General features: G+C 40.2%; 1 protein-coding gene across 6 annotated transcripts in view; it reads left to right on the top strand.

Annotated features, from left to right (window-relative positions):
- The window catches only part of CASS4 (Cas scaffold protein family member 4), a 30426-nt gene that overhangs the window by 7560 nt on the left and 2608 nt on the right, over positions 1-20258 (top strand). For 3 of the 6 annotated variants that reach the window (XM_038370483.2, XM_038370484.2, XM_043495474.1), the window contains exons 2-6: positions 8619-9050; positions 13466-13570; positions 14275-14424; positions 17291-18649; positions 19738-19818. In XM_038370483.2, the coding sequence (XP_038226411.1) occupies positions 8619-9050; positions 13466-13570; positions 14275-14424; positions 17291-18649; positions 19738-19818 (2127 nt within the window). Of the gene's footprint in view, positions 1-6803; positions 6894-8618; positions 9051-13465; positions 13571-14274; positions 14425-17290; positions 18650-19737; positions 19819-20258 lie in introns of those variants that run through there. The other 3 variants (XM_043495472.1, XM_043495473.1, XM_043495475.1) reach the window with 2 other exon arrangements.

Here is a 20258-nt window from a genome sequence, read left to right as displayed (position 1 = left end):
TAAGTGGTCTTCTAACAGTTAGATAACCCTTTGCATAGAGAATAAAATAGATAAAAGAAAAGGAGTACTTGTGGCACCTTAGAGACTAACAAATTTATTAGAGCATAAGCTTTCGTGAGCTACAGCTCACTTCATCGGATGCATTCGATAAGTGAGCTGTAGCTCACGAAAGCTTATGCTCTAATAAATTTGTTAGTCTCTAAGGTGCCACAAGTACTCCTTTTCTTTTTGTGAATACAGACTAACACGGCTGCTACTCTGAAACCTGTCATTAAAATAGATAAAGTGTTCCTCTCCATTCCTAGCTCTCAAACACTTATTTATATCCAATCCTGAAAAATTTCCATACGCAAAAACATGGGACTTCTGTGTATGGAACAAGGGTCAAATCAAACCAAATAGTTAATGCTTGCTACATTTTTGGTATTTTCCAGTTACATTAACCACAAACAGATCCACGGATTAAATGAAAGCATCTCAGATCACCTGTGCTCCACCAAAAATGTTACATATCATCTATACCAAGAGCAAACACATATGATCCGGCATAGTCAGAATGAAGGCACATATATTTAGGGAAACTTCAGAGAATTTGAGGATTTTCTTTTCTTTTCTTCTGCATGTGTTAGTATATTTTAACTATTGGCAGTCTACAATTAATTTAATTTGTCACATTAAATTGGCTTAATTTAGACTACTATTTAAAAAGGACTCATCTGGGAACCTCATTCCACATTTTAAAAGGCATGTGGATATTGTTTATTTGTTCAGCTCTTTTCTGAGGTGAATAGATTAACTGGAAACAGTTCAGTAAACATGCCAAGAGGTGTTACTGATACATCAACATAATTGTTTTGCAAACTATCCACAGCTTTTAATTGTATCTTCTTCTTCTGCTCAAATATTTAAAGTCATATTATCCTGCACTAAAGAGTACTTTAAAGGTTTTAAAAGACTCTCAAAGTGTGGCTACAAGATCTTTTAAGAATGTAAATCTCAATCTGCAGAAGAAATTCCCATGACTAAAAAACTGTGTTCAGACTTTTGAAATAGCTATTTAAAAACAAACAAACAAACAAACAAACAAACAAACAAACAAACAAACAAACTAAAGACAATAGAAGGAAAAAATCTTTGGAATTATTTTCTTTAGAAATTAAGATTCTGTCAAATGCCTAGCATGCTTTTGGATTGTATTAAATAATAATAAAATTAATAATTAATAAGGATTTTCAAATACAAGTTGCAGGTGTCCATAAGTGAAATGCCAGCATTTCGACTGCCTTGTCTGATTGGAAAGCCACTATGCTGACTACTGTAACATGCAATATTTTGCTAGTGACATTTGTGCTTATGTCTACTAGATTTATTTTTCTGTAACATAGTTTATTTCTTGGAAATATTAACTCTATCATGCTGTAAAATAAATTTTTTTCTTTATTTCTAAATATATGCTATGTTTTTGTATATGTAGCTACAGCTACTTAAGGTTAAATAATTGCATTGTCAGCTTTGTGGACTTCTAACCACATTATTTCCCACTATTTTTCATTAATAAACATACAATTACACAGCAACTTTCATCCTGAAGGATCCCAAAGTGCTTCCCAAGTTCTGTACTGCATGTCCATGAATCATTTCAGGTTGGGGGGTGGAGGTTAGCAGCAAGGCAGATCATGGGACCTATATCTGTGCAGAACCTCATATATTCAGATTTTGTCTGATCAGGTGCATTATGTGAGAAGGAAGAATTTAATTTACCTTTTCAGAAGGGTGAAGGGTTGTGTTGACTGAACAAGGATTCTAACTTGTGTTGCCAGGGACATAAACTGCTGCTTTTAGACAGCTAAACCATCTCCGTTATCAGCCTTTAATGTGACTTTCCTCCTCTCAAACTATGTAATTAACTCACATGGTTATAAATAGGGGTTATGCATACATATTCAGAGGAGAATAAATTCTCAAGGGGGGATTGGGGATGATGGTCACTTTCTAGGCCTAAATTCGTTGATTGGCTATCTGAAATTTGCCTTGCGCTGGGAATGATTAACACATCATCTGTTGAGGTACCTTCATAAAGTGTTGTACTTGGTTTCTAATATATCATTTTCCTTTATCTTTTTATGGTAGCAGTGGCGTTTATGGGGAAAATGTTAGTGTCCTTGCTATACTGCCTTTTTAGGGAAGATGGGACCTTTAAAGAAGCAACAAACAACACAGACAAACATACTTTGATCTCATCTCTGCTGCTTTAGTGTTTATAGTGCATTGAGTATTTCAAGTGCACATTAAAGAGAAATATAGAGATCATGTAAAACTAACCAAGAGCTGCATACAGCTGTCCTAGTCAACATTGTGTGGCTGATGGTGTTGGACAGCCAGTTTCCGGTTCTCTGGTAACAAACAAAAAATGCAATTCCCATTGGCCTCAGAGCAGAACTATCTCTTATCCCAGCAGCCCACAGAGGTCTCAGTGATCGTGGGAATGATTGGCTAATAAACTCACACACAATCTTCAGAGAGCATTTCTGCTTTTGATAGTGAGTCTTTACACATGTCCCAGGCAAGTGTGAAAGAATATTTGGGGCCTGGTTTTGAAAAATGAGCTCAAGTTTGGTGCCCCCAATTCTGCACCCAAAATCTTGGGGCAAATAACTGCAGATACAGTTGATGACACACTTGCAGCCTGACTATGCTGGCAGATCAGATAGTCAAATGTTTAAATCTCATAAAATAGGTCTGCAGTTATTTGCAGCCACAAAATTATGCACACAGTTACTGCGGGCACAAAATCAAGTACCAGGCTGAGCTCTTTTAAGAGTCAGTGTCTTATTCTAAAGCATCTCGGAACAACTAAAGCAAGCAATGGCTGCTTAGTAATTCACTATGCTTCTCAGAGTAAATGTAAATCACAGAATGGAGGATCTGAGTGCACTATTCTATGCTGTGAGAGTGTTGGTGAATGGCAGCGCAAAGGCCAGGGAATGACGGCTCCTTGTGTTATGCCAGGTTCTGTCAGTGACTCTCTTAATTTCATTGTACCTCAGTTTAGTCACTTATAAAACTAGTATAATAATACCTTCCTCACAGGGGTATTACAGGGAGCTTTAGTCTGCCAATCTAGCATGTTTCACCACTACTACATTTACTTACATATGATTTTCAAAGTGTGTGTGCATCACCCATTCGAGTGCTGGCCCAAGATTGGGGCTCTAAAGCAGGGGTAGGCAAACTTTTTGGGCCGAGGGCCACATCTGGGTTGGGAAATTGTATGCAGGACTGGGGCAGGGGGTTGGGGTGCAAGAGGGTATGCGAGGTGTGGGAGGGGGTGAGGTGTGCAGGAATGGGTTCAGGGCAAGGGATTGGGGCAGAGGAGGCATGTGAGGTACATGAGGGGCCTCAGGGAAGGGGGTTGGGGTGCGGGAGGAGTGCGGAGTGCAAGGGGGGCTCAGGGCAGGGATGCAGGAGGGTGCAGGGGTGCGGCAGGGGGCTCAGGGCAGGGAGTTGGGGTGCAAGAGGGGTGCGGCAGGGGGCTCAAGGCAGGGGGTTGGGATGCACAGTGCAGGGTGAAGCAGGGGGCTCAGGGCAGGAAGTTGGGGTGCAGGAGGGGTGCAAGGTGCAAGCAGGGAGCTTAGGGCAGGGAGCTGCGGGGCAGGGTGCAGGAGGGATTCGGGCTCCGGCCCGGCACCACTTGCCTAAAGCGACTCCGGGGTGGCAGTGATGCGCACCAGGGCCAGGGCAGGCTCCCTGCATGCCTGCCCTAGCCCCACACCGCGCTGCTCCAGGAAGCAGCCAGAACCACGTCCCTGCACAACCCCTGGGGGTGGGAGGGTACAGGGCTCCATGCGCTGCCCTTGCCACACCTCCAGGTACCTCCCCCAAAGCTCCCATTGGCCACGGTTCCCCGTTCCCAGCCAATGGGAGCTGCGGGGGGCGGTGCCTGGAGGAAAGGGCAAGGCACAGAGCCCTCTGCCCATCCCCAGGGTCCCAGGGACATGGTACCAGCCGCTTCTGAGAGCAGCGCAGGGCCTGCGACACTGCCGGGGGCAATCCCATGGGCCAGATCCAAAGCCCTAAGGGGCCGGATCCGGCCCGTGGGCCGTAGTTTGCCCATCCCTGCTCTAAAGTATTACTGTGATACAAATGATATGTAATGATAATATATCTGCTAAAAGCTGTATAGGTTCCTTAGATGAAAGGTACTACATAAAGTATTATGCTCACTTGCTCACTCCCTAGCTGTCAAAGTTGTAAGAGTCATAATGACTAACCATCATAGTCAGAAAGGAAATGCGAGGGAAAAAATGGTACTTACTATACTTATTAATAGATAGGCAAAGGAGAACACAAGGCATGGAATGAAGGCAAAGCTGTACAATTTACCATTTTTATGCCCTGCAAAAAGGTTCTTTTTTCTTTATTTTTTGGAGCTCAGGGGTTAATTGCAGAACAACCTACCTCACTGGCTCTCTTTTGCTGGTGTTGGCGCATGTTGTGGTTTCCCCTTGATCCTTCATTACTCTGAACACAGAAAATACACAGAAATCTGAAACCTTTCAAGGGAGGAAGTTGGGTTTTCACAACAAGATCTAGATGCAAAATGCTTTACAATTTATGGCAGGAATTGGTGCCAGGAGATTAAAACAACAACAATAAATGAACAAACAGTTAGAATTTGGGTAATAACGTTGTAGCACATTTATAAGGTTTCGTAAGTGTTTCTGCATGCTGCTAAAATCTCTTCAAATATGAGTGTGAAGGCAAATAGGTCTAAAATCCTCACTAATGTACTCAGGCAGTTTCCAGGCCTTTTGAACATACAGTGAGAAATGTCATACATCATATCATCCAATGGATGAGCAGACAATAACACCTACAAACATAAGATTTATTATACCAATAGATTATTGGTCTCTCTAATCTGGAATCAGACTTCCAGCAGTGGCCAGTACCTATGCTCCACAGGACACAGGAAGAAATCCTATAATATCTCCTGATTTGTGCAATGCAGAATATGGGGATGGAAAGGAATTGGCTCCTGACCCCCATGATGCTGACCATACTCCCTGAAGCACAAGCTTTAATTGTACTGCATCACTCTAGGTTGCATAGCTGTATTAATGGCCATAAAAGTACTCTTTGCCCTTCTGTAAATCTCACTAAGGTATTTGTGACACAATGACTTTACTTCCCTTGGGACCAAAGTCCACATGTCAATATTTGCAATGTAAAGGCATCTTTGGTTTTATTTGTTCCAAATTGACTGCCTTCTCAAATCTAATTATGCTTTTAAAACCATTGTTTAAAATTGGTCACTTAATCAGAGCCAGTGTGGTCCAATTCCTTGAATCATTCACTCGTTCAATTTAATTATTACATCTTGCCTAAGGAAGCTGTTCCAGAAATTTCTGGCATTTCTCTTGCATTCACCTATTGAGTTCATCTATTAAGAATGGAGCTCTCGAATGGAATGCAAGATGATCCATGAGAACAACAGATTTGTTATTCATGAGTCAGATTTTCAAAAGTACCCTCTAATTTTCGGTGCCTAATTGGAGTGCCCAAGTTTACATGGCTAGGGCCTGATTTTCAAAGGTGCTGAGCTCATGTGTGATCCTTTGACATCAGCACAAGTGTCCTAATATAGAGGCCACTTTTGAAAATGTAAACCAATATAATTTAGCCACAGAACATAAGCAACCATATATATGAATGTTTGCTTACAAGTTATAACACACTCTGGGCCATGTTTACAGTTTTTATTAAAAATGCCAATATCTGAGTATCAAGAGACAAACTGACTCCTATACTTAAGAACATGAGGCCACATTTTCGCTAAGTCTCCAACTAATTTTTGTTCCCCCTTGGTTATTATTGGATCTTGATGATGATTCACCAGATGAAACATTTATTGGTACAGGTCTAATAAAACTTTTCTGTAACACTTTTTGCTGTAGAATGAAATTTAAGATACAAAAATAAAGGGGTGGAGAATTAAGGATTCTTTAGTGTCATCTCTGATAGTGGGATTGTCTTGCTCCAAACATTTACAGTAGAAGGAGACCCATCTATCTCTATGCAAGGAGATTAGAGAGTACTTGGCAAATTTCCCCCAGAAATACCTGCTGAAATCACTTTTGGGTATCACTGAAGCACTGATGATGTGACTGTTATGTCATACATTCATATAACATGAGCCATAACTTGTGGTCTGTATTTGCAGAGATTCCTAGTAAAGTACATGGGATAAGCTTAAAGTTGTTGTAAGTCGGTTCAACCCTTCTGAAATCAGATATGTGCACTGCAATTGCAGACTCAGGCATAAAAATTCTTACAATAGCGTTTTCTCAACAAATAATTAGCTACAGATAGATTGATAGCCAAATGTCTTTTCAAGTCATACCACGGATATCACCTCTCGTTTACATTGGTGCAACTAGGAAGGATGGTCTTGTGGTTATGCCACAGGTTTCCTGTGAGAGCTTAGAAAAGTCTCTTAATTGCTCTATGCCTCAGTTGCTCCCCATCTGCAAAATCATGATATAAATATTCTCTTTGCCCATCCTTTCTATTTAGTTCCCAAACTCTTAGGGGCAGGGACTGTCTGCTACTGTGTGTTTATACAGTGCATAGCACAGTGGGACCCCAATATTGGTTGGAGTCGCTCACTGCTATTGTAATATTACTGCTAACCATACTAGGGAAATCTGACCTTTATTCACAATTGTGACAATGTGAAATGCCCTGTCCCTCTCTGGGTTATACTGTATGATGAGATTACAGAATGTCTCACTTAAACACAGGTGGTCCCAAGCATTTGGTATCATCAAAGTAGAATTTGGGCCTGACACGTACAAGGCAACAAGAACATTTTAATCAAACTATGACATAAGGTAAGTGGGACTGTTGCTGTCCATCTCTGACAGCTGCTAATGCAGTATGTGTGGATCAAGCATGTATCATAAAAGGGCCATTGTTCCCAGCCATCCCTATGAAGAAATTTATATTACCAACAACAGGCTGCTTTCATCAGCTGAGCTGACAAATTGATTTTCTTCTCCTGATACTTCAAACCAGCTGTTGCTTTATGGCAAATGCACTGGATAAAAATATCAGGCATTATATTTCCAATGCAGACGCTATCTCTTTGGACATTACTCGCACTTCTGGATAAGAAACAGTTTTTCCTAATCCACATTCCATGGGGAGAGTGGCTGATCTTATTTTGAAGCTGAAAATAAAGCCACGTATGGGAAATAGTATGTGCATACTTCTTTTTATTCTTTCATCAGCTGTAGTAAATTGTACAAAAATGCCTCCAATGATGAAGGCCACGTTTGCTATACTTTTGGCTATTTTAATGATAGTAAAATCAATTGCTTACTAAAAACCTGAGTTCTAAGAACAAAACATGTTTAGCCACATACACATGATCACCATGAATAATTAAACAGAGTGGAAGCATAGTTTACTGGTTAGTATGCTTGTATGGGACTTGGTAGACGTGGGTTTAAGTCCTTGCTCTGTCACAAATGTGTAGTGTGCCTCAGTTCCCACCTGTAAAATGTGGCTAATAGCACTTCCTAACTTAATGGAAGTGCTGCGAGGATAAATATATGAGAAGATGCTTGGATGCTATCATAATGGGAGCCATATAAGTATCTTATGGAGATTATCTTCCACAATAAAGTAACTAGCAGCATCACTATTCTCAGATCTGTTATTATGCTCATTTATTTGAAATTTCCTTAATCTCATGTTCACAGCAGGGGTCTTGCCTACTCTGAATATTTAGGGAAATCTCTCTCTGACACCGCCCTCTCCCTCCCCACCCCCATGCTGGCACTGCTGCTGCTCTCCCAGTACTAACACGTAGGCTGGCCACTGGTGTATTTACTGTACTTTATCATCTAGAATGGCTTGGTTAGAAGATACAGCAGTAAAAACCACAGCAGATAGCATATCTATCATTGCTAGCACCAGCAGATATTTTCTTGAAATCTTCAGGGTAGTGACTACCAGGTGGTTCATTTATATCTGGCTCTAAGAAAGGAAATGAATAATAACACCTCCAGCACTGTGTTTTATGTGAAAAGAGAGGGAGGATGGATGTGAGGTTAACACTCAGAGCTGCAAGGCACTCAGATACCAGGTGTGATAGAGTGGTAGATAGATAGATTGATTAGACAGAAGTTAGGAGATGTGGGTTCTATTCTTGAATCGGTCATAGACCACCTGTATGTCCTGAGTAGCTTTCTGCCTTAGTACCCTTATCCAGAAAACTCAGCTAATGATATTTTCCTACTTTCCAGAGGTGTTCATCAGGCTAATGTAATTCATATTTTCATTGAGATCCTTCGATGGAAGGTGCTAGAAAAATGCAACATATTATTATGGTATTATTTATTTCTGTAACACACTAAAACATGGCAGGCATATGTTCAAAAGGTTTAACTTCGTAAAACCAATGCCTTGAGAACTGACCCTAGGATAAATATTAGCAGTTTCGAATTTGCATGAATTTAGGTGCAGAGAAATGTTAATCTGGTAGCTTCATATAATACAAGCAGTGCAAATATTACTGCATGTGTTCTTTTTTATTTGTTTTTCCTCTCTAGAATACCTTGGCAAAAGCATTATATGACAACAAGGCTGAGTGTTCAGATGAGTTAGCCTTCCGCAAAGGAGACATCCTAACGGTTCTTGAGCAGAATGTTTTAGAGAGTGAAGGATGGTGGAAATGTTCCCTCCATGGAAGACAAGGTCTAGCTCCTGCTAATCGCCTCCAACTTCTTGCGGGTTCCCAGGCAGGAACGTTGTCTCCCTCTTCCGAGCATGATTCTCAGGAATTGCCCATCTGTCAACAAAATATCTACCAGGTTCCATCAGCTCCCAAGTCTTCCACGTTGTCACCTACATATGAACGGATGGACAGTTGGATTAAACCACTTCCTTCTTCTGTTTCTTCTCCACCTACTCAAGAAATATATCAAGTGCCAGCTTTAGCTGCACAATTATTCAGTGAAAAGATCAAAAGCCTAACCAATCAGGTAAGAATATAAGCAAGTATTAAGGTTTCAAGTGTTGGAAAATAACTTCTCAGCCAGACTATCATCTTCTCTTGCTGCAACTCTCTTCCCTTTAGTCTCTCCACCTCCCATTTCTTCAACAAGTTCAGAATGCTGCTGCCAGTCATCTCATACACCAGGTCACCTCCTTCTCCAGACAACTCCATTGAGTCCCTATCCATTTCAGGAGTCAACTGCTCCCTTGTTTCAGCTTCTCAGTGAGAGACCCTCTCTTTCTCTGCTCGCCTTTATTTAGGCTTGGATGCATGATTATCCAGTTCACATTTGGGTGATCCCATCAATACTCGGGCACTCCAACAGCCCATATCAGTGCCAAGTATTATTTTATTAAACGTGAATTGAATGTCCTAATATAGGCAGTTGAAAACTGCCATACCTGTAACAAAGAATTGCCTCAGAGGCCTTCCTAATTAAAAATGAGCAGTAATAGCAGGAATTTATAGTGAAGTTCACTACAGTTTATTTTACTTTATGTTTTGTCTCACAGACTCATGGGGCCTTGGGTATGGGAGCTTCATATTAACCGTCCCCTAAATGAAACTTACGTTACAAAGGTTAAATGATCTAAGGCAGAGACTTAAATATTAAATCAGTCTATAAAGGATGCAGACGATTCATCTAATCATTTACACTGAGCCATCATGTTGCTCCATTTACCTCCTTTAGCCATTTTTCCGACCTTTGCATCAAAAGGAAGGATAATGTGATAACAGTGTTGCTCTATGTATTACCTGGTGAACAGATGCTGAAAAACCAAGGGAACTTAGTGTATCTGTGGAGATTGAGGTCCATTTTTTCAAAATTGCACTCCCAGTTTTCATGTGTGATTACCATAATTGCACAATCAAACTGTGTAACTGAATGTTCAAGGGAACATAGTTAGCCTTCTGCACAGGCAATGACCTGATCTATGCACCTAATTGCAAAGAAGGCATACACACATTGGGCATGACATTTCACGAACATTTTGCATATGCAATTGTGCCCCCAACTTTTAAAAAAATCAGGCCCTGAAATTGTCAAATACCCATTTTCCATTGAATTAGGAGTACAAGCTGAGAGTTACATGGCTTTGCTATCTATCTATCTATCTATCTATCTATCTATCTGTTTATACTGCTGCCCTGTGATACCTGCTAAGCTGTTATGTTATATGTTGACTCTAGCTTGTTCAGCTATAGCTGTTTCCTTTAACAAGGAAAGAAAAAACACTTTAAAATCGTTAAGATGTTTCTAATATTTACACTTTCAGGTTTGCCTGAGCTACATCACAGTTGCTACTAAAAGAACAGTTGTACCACAGGAGTCAACAGCCACATGTACACATGCATTTAAAGGTGTAGATGTAGACAGCCCATCTGAGTACAGCAGTACAAATTGAAATATCCTAGATTACCCCATGTAGATGGTATGGGACAACTGGCATATCTTCTGACATGTTCAGCTGTTCTCTTAGCAGCTGGGTGAAGCTACTCAGTCTTTGAGGGACTCTGACTGAAAAAAATAAACCCCTCTGAAAAAACCTGTGCGCATGCTCCACCTACATTTTAAAGATTGTAATTTTTTTTACTTCTTATCCAATAAAAATTTCAGCCATCTGTTGTCTTAGCCTGCTTGACCATGAAAATATACAAAGCGATTTCTTTTCTGTAGCAAATCTGGTAATAGGGTATGATATTCACTGATTCACATTTTACTATCAACCAAATAAGATTGTCTGTATCTGAAAGTAGATTTGGGCCAAACCAGAATCTTTTAGCTGGACTCTACTTACCTTCTTACCTACTCTGCGCAGAAAAAATAAAGCCTGTTCTCTTACAGTTCTGTCAGTGTAGATGATTTGTAAGAGAAATGGCTCCTTTTGCAGAATAATAACGGAATTCATGTTCACTTATTTATTTCCTTTTCTTACAAGAAACTAGTCAGCCAAGCCTTTCTCAAACATGTAACAGGCAGATAAAAAGCTGCGGCCTTGTCCTTCCGCCACACAGTATGTCCTTCCACCACATTGCTCTGAATTTGGTGGGTATCACTGTTAATGTGGTGGAGAACACTGCCTCTCACTTTTAAATGGCGTATTGCAACATAAAGCTTCAGTAGAAGCTCCTTCAGGTCAGAAATTTGGTGTTGCAATGGTTTATGCCTGACTAACCTAATTGCCTTCTATGATGAGATAACTGGCTCTGTGGATGAGGGGAAAGCAGTGGACATGTTATTCCTTGGCTTTAGCAAAGCTTTTGATATGGTCTCCCACAGTATTCTTGCCAGCAAATTAAAGAAGTATGGGCTGATGAATGGACTATAAGGTGGATAGAAAGCTGGCTAGATCGTCTGGCTCAACGGGTAGTGATCAATGGCTCCATGTCTAGTTGGCAGCCGGTATCAAGCAGAGTGCTCCAGGGGTCGGTCCTGGGGCTGGTTTTGTTCAATATCTTCATTAATGATCTGGAGAATGGTGTGGACTGCACCCTCAGCATGTTTGCAGATGACACTAAACTGGGAGGAGTGGTAGATATGCTGGAGGGTAGGGATAGGCTACAGAGGGACCTAGACAAATTGGAGGATTGGGCCAAAAGGAATCTGATGAGATTCAACAAGGACAAGTGCAGAGTCCTGCATTTAGGATGGAAGAATCTCATGCACCGCTACAGACTAGGGACCAAGTGGCTAGGTAGCAGTTCTGCAGAAAAGGACCTAGGGGTTACAGTGGATGAGAAGCTGGATATGAGTCAACAGTGTGCCCTTGTTGCCAAGAAGGCTAACGGCATTTTGGGCTGTATAAGTAGGAGTATTGCCAGCAGATCGAGGGACGTGATCATTCCCCTCTATTCGGCTTTGGTGAGGCCTCATCTGGAGTACTGTGTCCGGTTTTGGACCCCACACTACAAGAAGGATGTGGAAAAATTGGAAAGCATCCAGAGGGCAACAAAAATGATTAGAGGGATGGAGCGCATGACTTCTGAGGAGAGGCTGAGGGAACTGGGATTATTTAATCTGCAGAGAGAAGAATGAGGGGAGATTTGATAGCTGTTTTCAACTACCTGAAAGGGGGTTCCAAAGAGGAATGATCTAGGCTGTTCTCAGTGGTAGCAGATGACAGAACAAGGAGTAATGGTCTCAAGTTGCAGTGGGGGAGGTTTAGGTTGGATATTAGGAAAAACTTTTTCACTAGGAGGGTGGTGAAGCACTGGAATGGGTTACCTAAGGAGGTGGTGGAATCTTCTTCCTTAGAGGTTTTTAAGGTCAGGCTTGACAAAGCCCTGGCTGGGATGATTTAGTTGGGAATTTTGGCCCTGCTTTGAGCAGGGGGTTGGACTAGATGACTTCCTGAGGTCCCTTCCAACCCTGATATTCTATGATTTTGTGATTTATAGACCCACTGTGCAGTATCAAGGACATCTCATTGCTGAACAGACAAAATTCAGGGTGGTTTTGGAGTGAGTGAAAAATCCTTTTCCCAGTGTTCGTATCTATTTGCATTCTGATAGCATTTTAACTAAACATATCCACAGCCTCCCGTCATGGCGGTATTTTCATTCTTATGCCTCTTAAAACAATGTTTCAAGCAAACAATGAAATAAATCTGTAACAGGTCTATGCATTAGAGCTCCTTCATCAGGCTCATGTGCTCTAGGAGTTTGACAGGACCAGAGGAAGAGGTGAGAACAACAGACTTGCTCCTTCTGAGAGAAGTCCAACCTCCTTTATAGTACCACATACTTTAATAATACTGGTGCTACCACCCACTATAATCTCATCTCACTTGAAAATGCTCCAAAGTGTCCCGACCCTCTGTTTGTCAGAAGCTGGGAATGGGCAACAGGGGATGGATCACTTGATGATTACCTGTTCTGTTCATTCCCTCTGAGGCACCTGGCATTGGTCACTGTCGGAAGACAACATACTGGCTAGATGGACCATTGGTCTGACCTAGTAAGGCCGTTTTTATGTTCTTATGTTCCTGTAACCATAGGAAACCTGGAGTAGAAACCCCATGGATCTCTCTTCAGTTTTACTTTTTGGGAGCCAAAAGATCTAGTTGGTATCTGGATCAGGATTGATTCACTACACATCTTTTATATTTCCTGAGCTATATGTGAGGCAGAATGCCTTTAATCTGGCAATAATTCATCTCTGAAATAGAGTGGAAATACTAGTAAAGGGGAATTATAGGAAAAATAAACCCTGTCTGTTTAATAGGTAGACAATGAGCAGTTTTCAAGTTTAGGGCCAGTGAATATTTGACAGAAGCTTTTTAATTAACACCCCAAAAGGAATTCTTCCAGCAATGGCCATGAGACTCATCACATTCTCAAAGATGCCCTAAGATCACTTCAACTTTCTCATTACGTTCTTCTTCTTTTTTCCCCCTCAAGCACCAGTTTACTCTTCCCATACCATCTCGGGCCTCCATACCATGTATAAAAAGTGAGGTTTATGATATTCCATCACCACAACACCGAGTGGCCTTATTCACTAAGGTGAGTCCTGTCATGTCACTGAATATGTCCATCAAGTAGGACTGGAATTCAGGACTTCTGAGTTCCTTATCATATGCAACAGTGTTATAAAATTTAAAAGTAAATTATAACTTTTTTATTCATTTATTGTTTGAACTCTGCTATAAAGATTGGTAGAGAATTCTATAGGAAAGTTAAAAAAACCCAATAGGAATCTCATTCTCTTTTAAATTTGATACATTTTTTAAAATAAAAAGAAAAGGAGTACTTGTGGCACCTTAGAGACTAACAAATTTATTAGAGCATAAGCTTTCGTGAGCTACAGCTCACTTCATCGGATGGCATCCGATGAAGTGAGCTGTAGCTCACGAAAGCTTATGCTCTAATAAATTTGTTAGTCTCTAAGGTGCCACAAGTACTCCTTTTCTTTTTGCGAATACAGACTAACACGGCTGCTACTCTGAAACCATTTTTTAAAATAATATATCTGGAGCCAAATCTTCAAAAATTAAGTGTAACATCCTACTGCGCCACCTAGTGTCCATCTCCCCTCCCTACAGAATTATGATTTTATTCAACTGTCCTGTAGATTCTAAGAACTGTATCCTGCTCTGAGTACACACAGAGAATACCTGCATGAACGCAAGGCAGTTATCACCCTAAGTCTTCAAGTTGGTGCTGTGATAAACAGTATTTAAGTCAACCTTATTTTTGTATTTTATTAGAGGTGTGCCACTCCACCCACAGCCAGAAAGGGCTCTATGCCGATCCTCTTCAAAGAATATATCCAGGAAGAGCAGCAACAGCTTTATGACATCCCATCCAGCCCAGAAAAGGCAAAAATCCATGTCCAGCAAGACTCTCCAGTGGGCAGTGTAAGTGTTACTCACTGAATGGCAGAGAATAGTCTCTCATTAATACTGTCACACTCATACAGCAGAACACATGAAAGAGTGTTTGGTTATACTAATATGCTGTACATGCCTCTGATGTGAGGTGGAGCACCAAGACAATAGTTAAGTGCCATCAATCTGCCAAGAAGAATAAACATAAAAACAGCACTACGTCAATGTTACATTTCTTTAATATCATAGAACCATAGAAATGTAGGACTGGAAGGGACCTTGAGGGGTATCTAGTCCCTTCCCCTGTGCTGAGACAGGGCCAAGTGCACCTGTTCAAGATGATCCCTGACAGGTGTTTGTCTAACCTGTTCTTAAAAAACTCCAGTGATGGGGATTCCACAAACTCCCTTGGTAACCTAACCCAGAACTTAACTGTCCTTATAGTTGAAAAGTTTTTCTAATATCTAACCTAAATCTCCCTTGCTACAGAGTAAGCCCATTATTTCTTTTCCTACCTTTTGAGGACATGGAGAACAGTTGATCACGGTCCTCTTTATAACAGCCCTTAACATAGCCCCCCTTGGTCTTTTTCCCCTCAAGTCTAAACATACCAATTTTTTTAACTTTTCGCCGTAGATCAGGTTTTCTAAACATTTTATCATTTTTGTTTCTCTCCTCTGGACTTTCTCCATTTTGTCCACATCTTTCTTAATGTCTGGTGCCCCAAACTGGACACAATACTCCAGTAGAGTAGAGCATGACAATTACCTCCCAAGTCTTACATACAATGCTCCTTTAATATACCCTAGAGTATTAGCCTTTTTTTGCACCTCCATTACATTGCTGACTCACATTCAATTTGTGATTCACTATAACCCTCTCCCCAAAGCCTTCTCTACAGTAGTATTACCTAGCCGTTTTTATATTTCCCATTTTTTATTTGTGCTTTTTTTTTCTTAAGTGCACTTTGCATTTTCTTGTATTTAATTTAATCTTATAGATTTCAGATCAATTCTCTGATTTGTCAAGGTCATTTTGAATTCTAAACCTGTCTTCCAAAGTACTTGCAACACCTCCTGTCTTGATGTAATCCAGAAATTTTATAAGTATATTCTCCACTGAGCTGTAGCTCATGAAAGCTTATGCTCAAATAGTTATTTGATAGTCTCTAAATTTCCACAAGTACTCCTTGTCTTTTTGCGGATACAGACTAACACGGCTGCTACTCTGAAACCTCCATTATCCAAGTCATAATTAAAATGTTGAATAGTACTTGACCCAAAACAGACTCCCACAGAACCCCAACAGATATGTCCTCCCTGTTTTACAGTGAACTATTGATAACTATTCTTTTAGTGTGTTTTTTCAGCCAGTTGTGCATCCATTTTATAGTAATTTAAACTAGATCACATTTGGTGGATTTCTTACTTTTAATATTAAGTAAGTTTAAAGTAAGAAATGAGACTAGTTATACTGGATACCTGCTGAAGATGGAACTATCATTGTATTTGTTTGCTTACTGTATTTAAAGTGACATTGTCACCAAAAAAGGTGACTCAAGAAACTATTTGGTAAGTAAAAGTGATGTCAGATTCTTATATTCTTGAATATCTGCATATTTGTAACCTTGAAACAGAATCAAATAACTTGCATTGTATTGTAAGATAAGAGTGTGGTCTAGTGGTTACAGCTAGTCGACATGACTGTATCCAGCTCTGCCAATGACTCACTGCACAACCTTGGGCAAGACACCTAATCTATGCATATCACAATGTATCCACTTAAAAATAGGAATTATATTATTAATAATAATAATTGTCTCATGCCAAAAAGTGTGCTGGGAGCTTTACAGGAGAGCCAAATAGATAATGAGATCCAGGTCCCAAAGAACTTACAATTTTAAATACATAATACCTACACCTCATGGGGATGTGGTGAGACTTCACCAGTATTTGTAAAGCATTTTGAGATCCTTCGGTGAAAAGTGAAAACTGTAGGATCAGTCGTGATGTATGGACATTGGCCTGCTTTGGGGGTAGTATGAAGCACCACACCCCAGTTTAAACTCAGGGAGGGCTTGTGCCTCAGTGAGCATCCCATTGTTCAGGGGAACCATTAGAGGTGCAGCTTGCCCACGCCTTGTATATCTGGCCAGCTACATGGACCAATGAAGGGGGGAAAGTCAGGGACCCACCTCTTCCTTGCCACTTTTGAGGGTGTCTTGCATCCCTGGAAACCTTGGCAAATCACAAGCTCTGCAATTGTGCCCAGCAACTGCACACTCCTGTTGCATCTTGAACTCCCTCCCCACCACCCTTGTGAAGCAGCAAAGCACCATCTGGCCCAAAGTGTATATTATTCTTACTCCTGGCCTTATTGCACCAGAATCAGTCACCATTTTGCAAGCTGTAGAGGTCAGATGTATACAAGCAGCTATTGTATGCCACTGAATAAGATCAGTATGCACCTCAGGAAGCCTTTGAAATGTAAACACAGTGCAATTATTTTAGTGTGGTCAGTTGTGCATTTTTTTTTTAATTTGCAGGTGTGCATATGTGTGTATGACTACTGGAAATTAAAGAGGTTGGAATCAGTTCTGCTAGTTAAGAGGCTCATGAAATCTTGTTCGCTGCACTATATAAAACTGTCCTTGATCGACATTACCTTACAGTTTGATCATCTGTGGATGTGACAAAAATATACTTGGTCAAAATATTAGATATTTCCTATTTGCAATGTGATCGTGCATTTCAGAGAGGGAGCAGAATTAGAACTATGTCCCAGAGCCACAGCTGGTGTAAATCGGCATAGCTCCGTTGATTTCATTGACCTATGCCTCTGGATCTGACCTTATATTTCTAAATGCCGCTTGTAAACCTTGTGTACTACTTTCCAGGTGTATGATGTCCCGCCCACAACTGCAAGAGACCATGACATTTCACTACAAAGTTTATCTCAAATAAAATGTTTGGGTCATTATAATACCTTGCCAAATCCTCAGAAGTCAGAATGGACTTATGATATTCCAGTATCACCTGAAAAAATGGGTTTAAAAAAAGATCCTTTCGATCATTCCCTGGAAAAGCAGGTGCTCTACGACATACCACCAGCCAGATATGGTTCTAGTTTGCAAAATATTCCACCAACAAATATCAAAAGCCAATCAGGGAATCCACAAATGTATGATGTCCCACCAACCCAGAGAAAATTAACCTTTCCTGATATTCCTCGTTATAATGTACCATCCTCACGTAACATGCTACTTTTGCAGCAAAACGGTAACTATCGTGTTCCACCAAGCTTTCTGACTCCAAGGGTTGAGCAACAGAACTCTGAACAAAATGTTTATGATATTCCAAAAGTGCTGTCTACTGTTTTACAGCACAGGAAAGGGACTGAAAAAAACAACAGTAGTTTTGGAAATCATACTTACAACATTCCTCCACAGCTGTCAAAAGATACCAAATTAGAACTAGACAGATTATCCGTTTCCAGTGTGGACAGTAGAACCAGCACCCTATCTACATCATCAAGCACTTCTGCTGAGTCCTCTTCTATGTCATCATCAGAAGAACCTGCAAAAGAAATTAAATTGGAGCTTGACTTAGCCATAGAGACATTGACCAAGCTGCAGCACAGTGTATCCAGTTCAGTTGCAAGTCTGATGATTTTTGTAAGCAGTAAGTGGAGATTCCAGGAACACCTGGAGACAAGCCTTGAGGAAATCCATAGAGCAATTGATCACATAAAAGAATCTTTGGGAGAATTCTTGGACTTTGCTCAAGCCATCAAGGTGAATGCCTCTTGCATCACTGACAATAACCTTCAAACCAGAATTACAACACAGCTGAAAATTCTTACAGACTCATTCCAGATCTTGGTAGAAACAAGGGAAGCACTAAATAACTGCAACTGGTCACTGGAAGTTCTGGTCATTAAGAAACCTCAGAATAACCCAGATGATCTTGATCGGTTTGTTATGGTAGCCCGCACAATTCCAGATGATATCAAGAGATTTGTATCTATCATCATAGCTAATGGAAAGCTTCTCTTCAAAAAGAATTGCAAGGAACAAGAGACCAAGTCACCAAAAATTGGTACAGACCGTAAAATGGCAAAGCCAATCCCAATACCCAGAAGAATAGAACTTAATTCACTCCAAAGAAATACTTTGGATAAACCAAACAAAAACAAAGTCTCTTCTGAGAAATCAAGAGAAAATGTCACTGAAGACTGTGATTATGTTCAGTTACAGGTCAGTGTAACATGATTTGCTGCCAATTTTCTGCTTCATGTTGTTTGCAGGTAAGTTTACTTGCTCTATTTTAACTTTGCTTTATCACAAACCTCGCTTTGGTTTATATTCAATTTCACCTGCTAACCTGATTGCCTACCTCCAGGCTTTTGGGAGGCCTATGGCTATGAGTGTCACAGCAGCCACAACCATGACAGCCAGTCAAATATAGAAGGACTAGAGAAGTGGGGCTTGTCCATTAATAGAGAACAGTTCTTGAACCTCACCACCCAGATATGCTTAGGGCTAAAATTTCAGCCCAGTTTCAAACAATGTGTTTCTTTAGGGTGCTATTTGTTTTGTGTCAGCATATTCTACATTAATAGTTATGGCACAATTTTGTGTTTTCGGTGCACATCAACTATGGTACTCAGATGCAGGAAACGTCAGCTTCCTTGTTTGTGATTTGTTAGAAAATGTTTTGCGGTTTAGAGGTAATTTACAAAAGGTGTTAATACATAAACCAAATGGTCTAAGCAACTTAATCTCATACTGTAGATTAACTGACCTATTTATTAATTTTCCAGGTGCTTGTCAGTTGAGTAATTTTCCCAGAAAGGGAGAAATACCAGAGACTCCAAGAAGCTCACTAGGAACATTGCTCTAGCTCTTGCTTTTACTCAGAAGGCACTCAGATACTATGGGCAGCAGTATAAAACTCAGAAAGAGAAAAAGTATTTCAATCAAATGCCAGAAAATAATATCTAGACTTAAACAATATTGGAAGTTACTCTGGGAACAGAGTACAAAGAACAAGTATCAGACAGCAAATGGCTCTGTCATAACATATACTGACATTAGCTGGAAGTAGTTAATTGATAATGGGCTCGATGCTACTACTCCTTTCAGGATCAGCTCCTAAATTTTGTAGTAGAAATTACAGCTGATCACATTACGTTTCTAACAGCAGGTATCATTGTATACAGTAGGAACATTTTGGCTGCATGTAATTTTTAGAACAAGGAATTCTTATGCCGCTATATGAAACAAAACCCAACATAGTATGTTGAAACAATATATAAATCATTTCAAGTGTTTTCATTTTTCAGAAGTCTCCTGGGTTGGAACAGGCGAAAAAAACCCTTTCAGCAAAAGAGATGGCAAAGAAGAATGCAGATTTAAAAACAAAGGTATTTCTGATTTTAAAAATTGTTGCTAGTAAAGGCTTTTGGTCCCTGAAGTTATATATGGCTTCTACACCTTGATGACATTTTAAAAAGCTAGAATTTGACTGGAAAAATAAATGTTTATGAAGGGAATTTTTTTTAACTGATCTTTTGTCAGGGACCAGTGCTTGGAACGATTTACAAGTCCTGAAAACATTTGTACTAGTCTAGGGAAGTGCTTCTAATCCTCATGTCGTGAGAGCCTGGAATTTTAAATCATAGCATTATTTACTCTCTTGCCTTTTTCACTTTATTTTGAGTATGACTGAACAACTAATATCTCAACGGCCACAATAAGAGATGAAACCCTTGATTTTCAGAATTCTGATTACCCACAACTCCTGTGAAACCAATACCCTGTAAAATCAGGCCTAAATGCTTTATAGCATTGAAAACTAGAATTC

The sequence above is a fragment of the Dermochelys coriacea genome, chromosome 13 (genome assembly GCF_009764565.3).
Source record: "Dermochelys coriacea isolate rDerCor1 chromosome 13, rDerCor1.pri.v4, whole genome shotgun sequence".
NCBI lineage: Eukaryota > Metazoa > Chordata > Testudines > Dermochelyidae > Dermochelys > Dermochelys coriacea.
The sequence above is the reverse complement of the archived record's forward strand: the minus strand, read 5'-3'. Positions and strand labels throughout refer to the sequence as shown.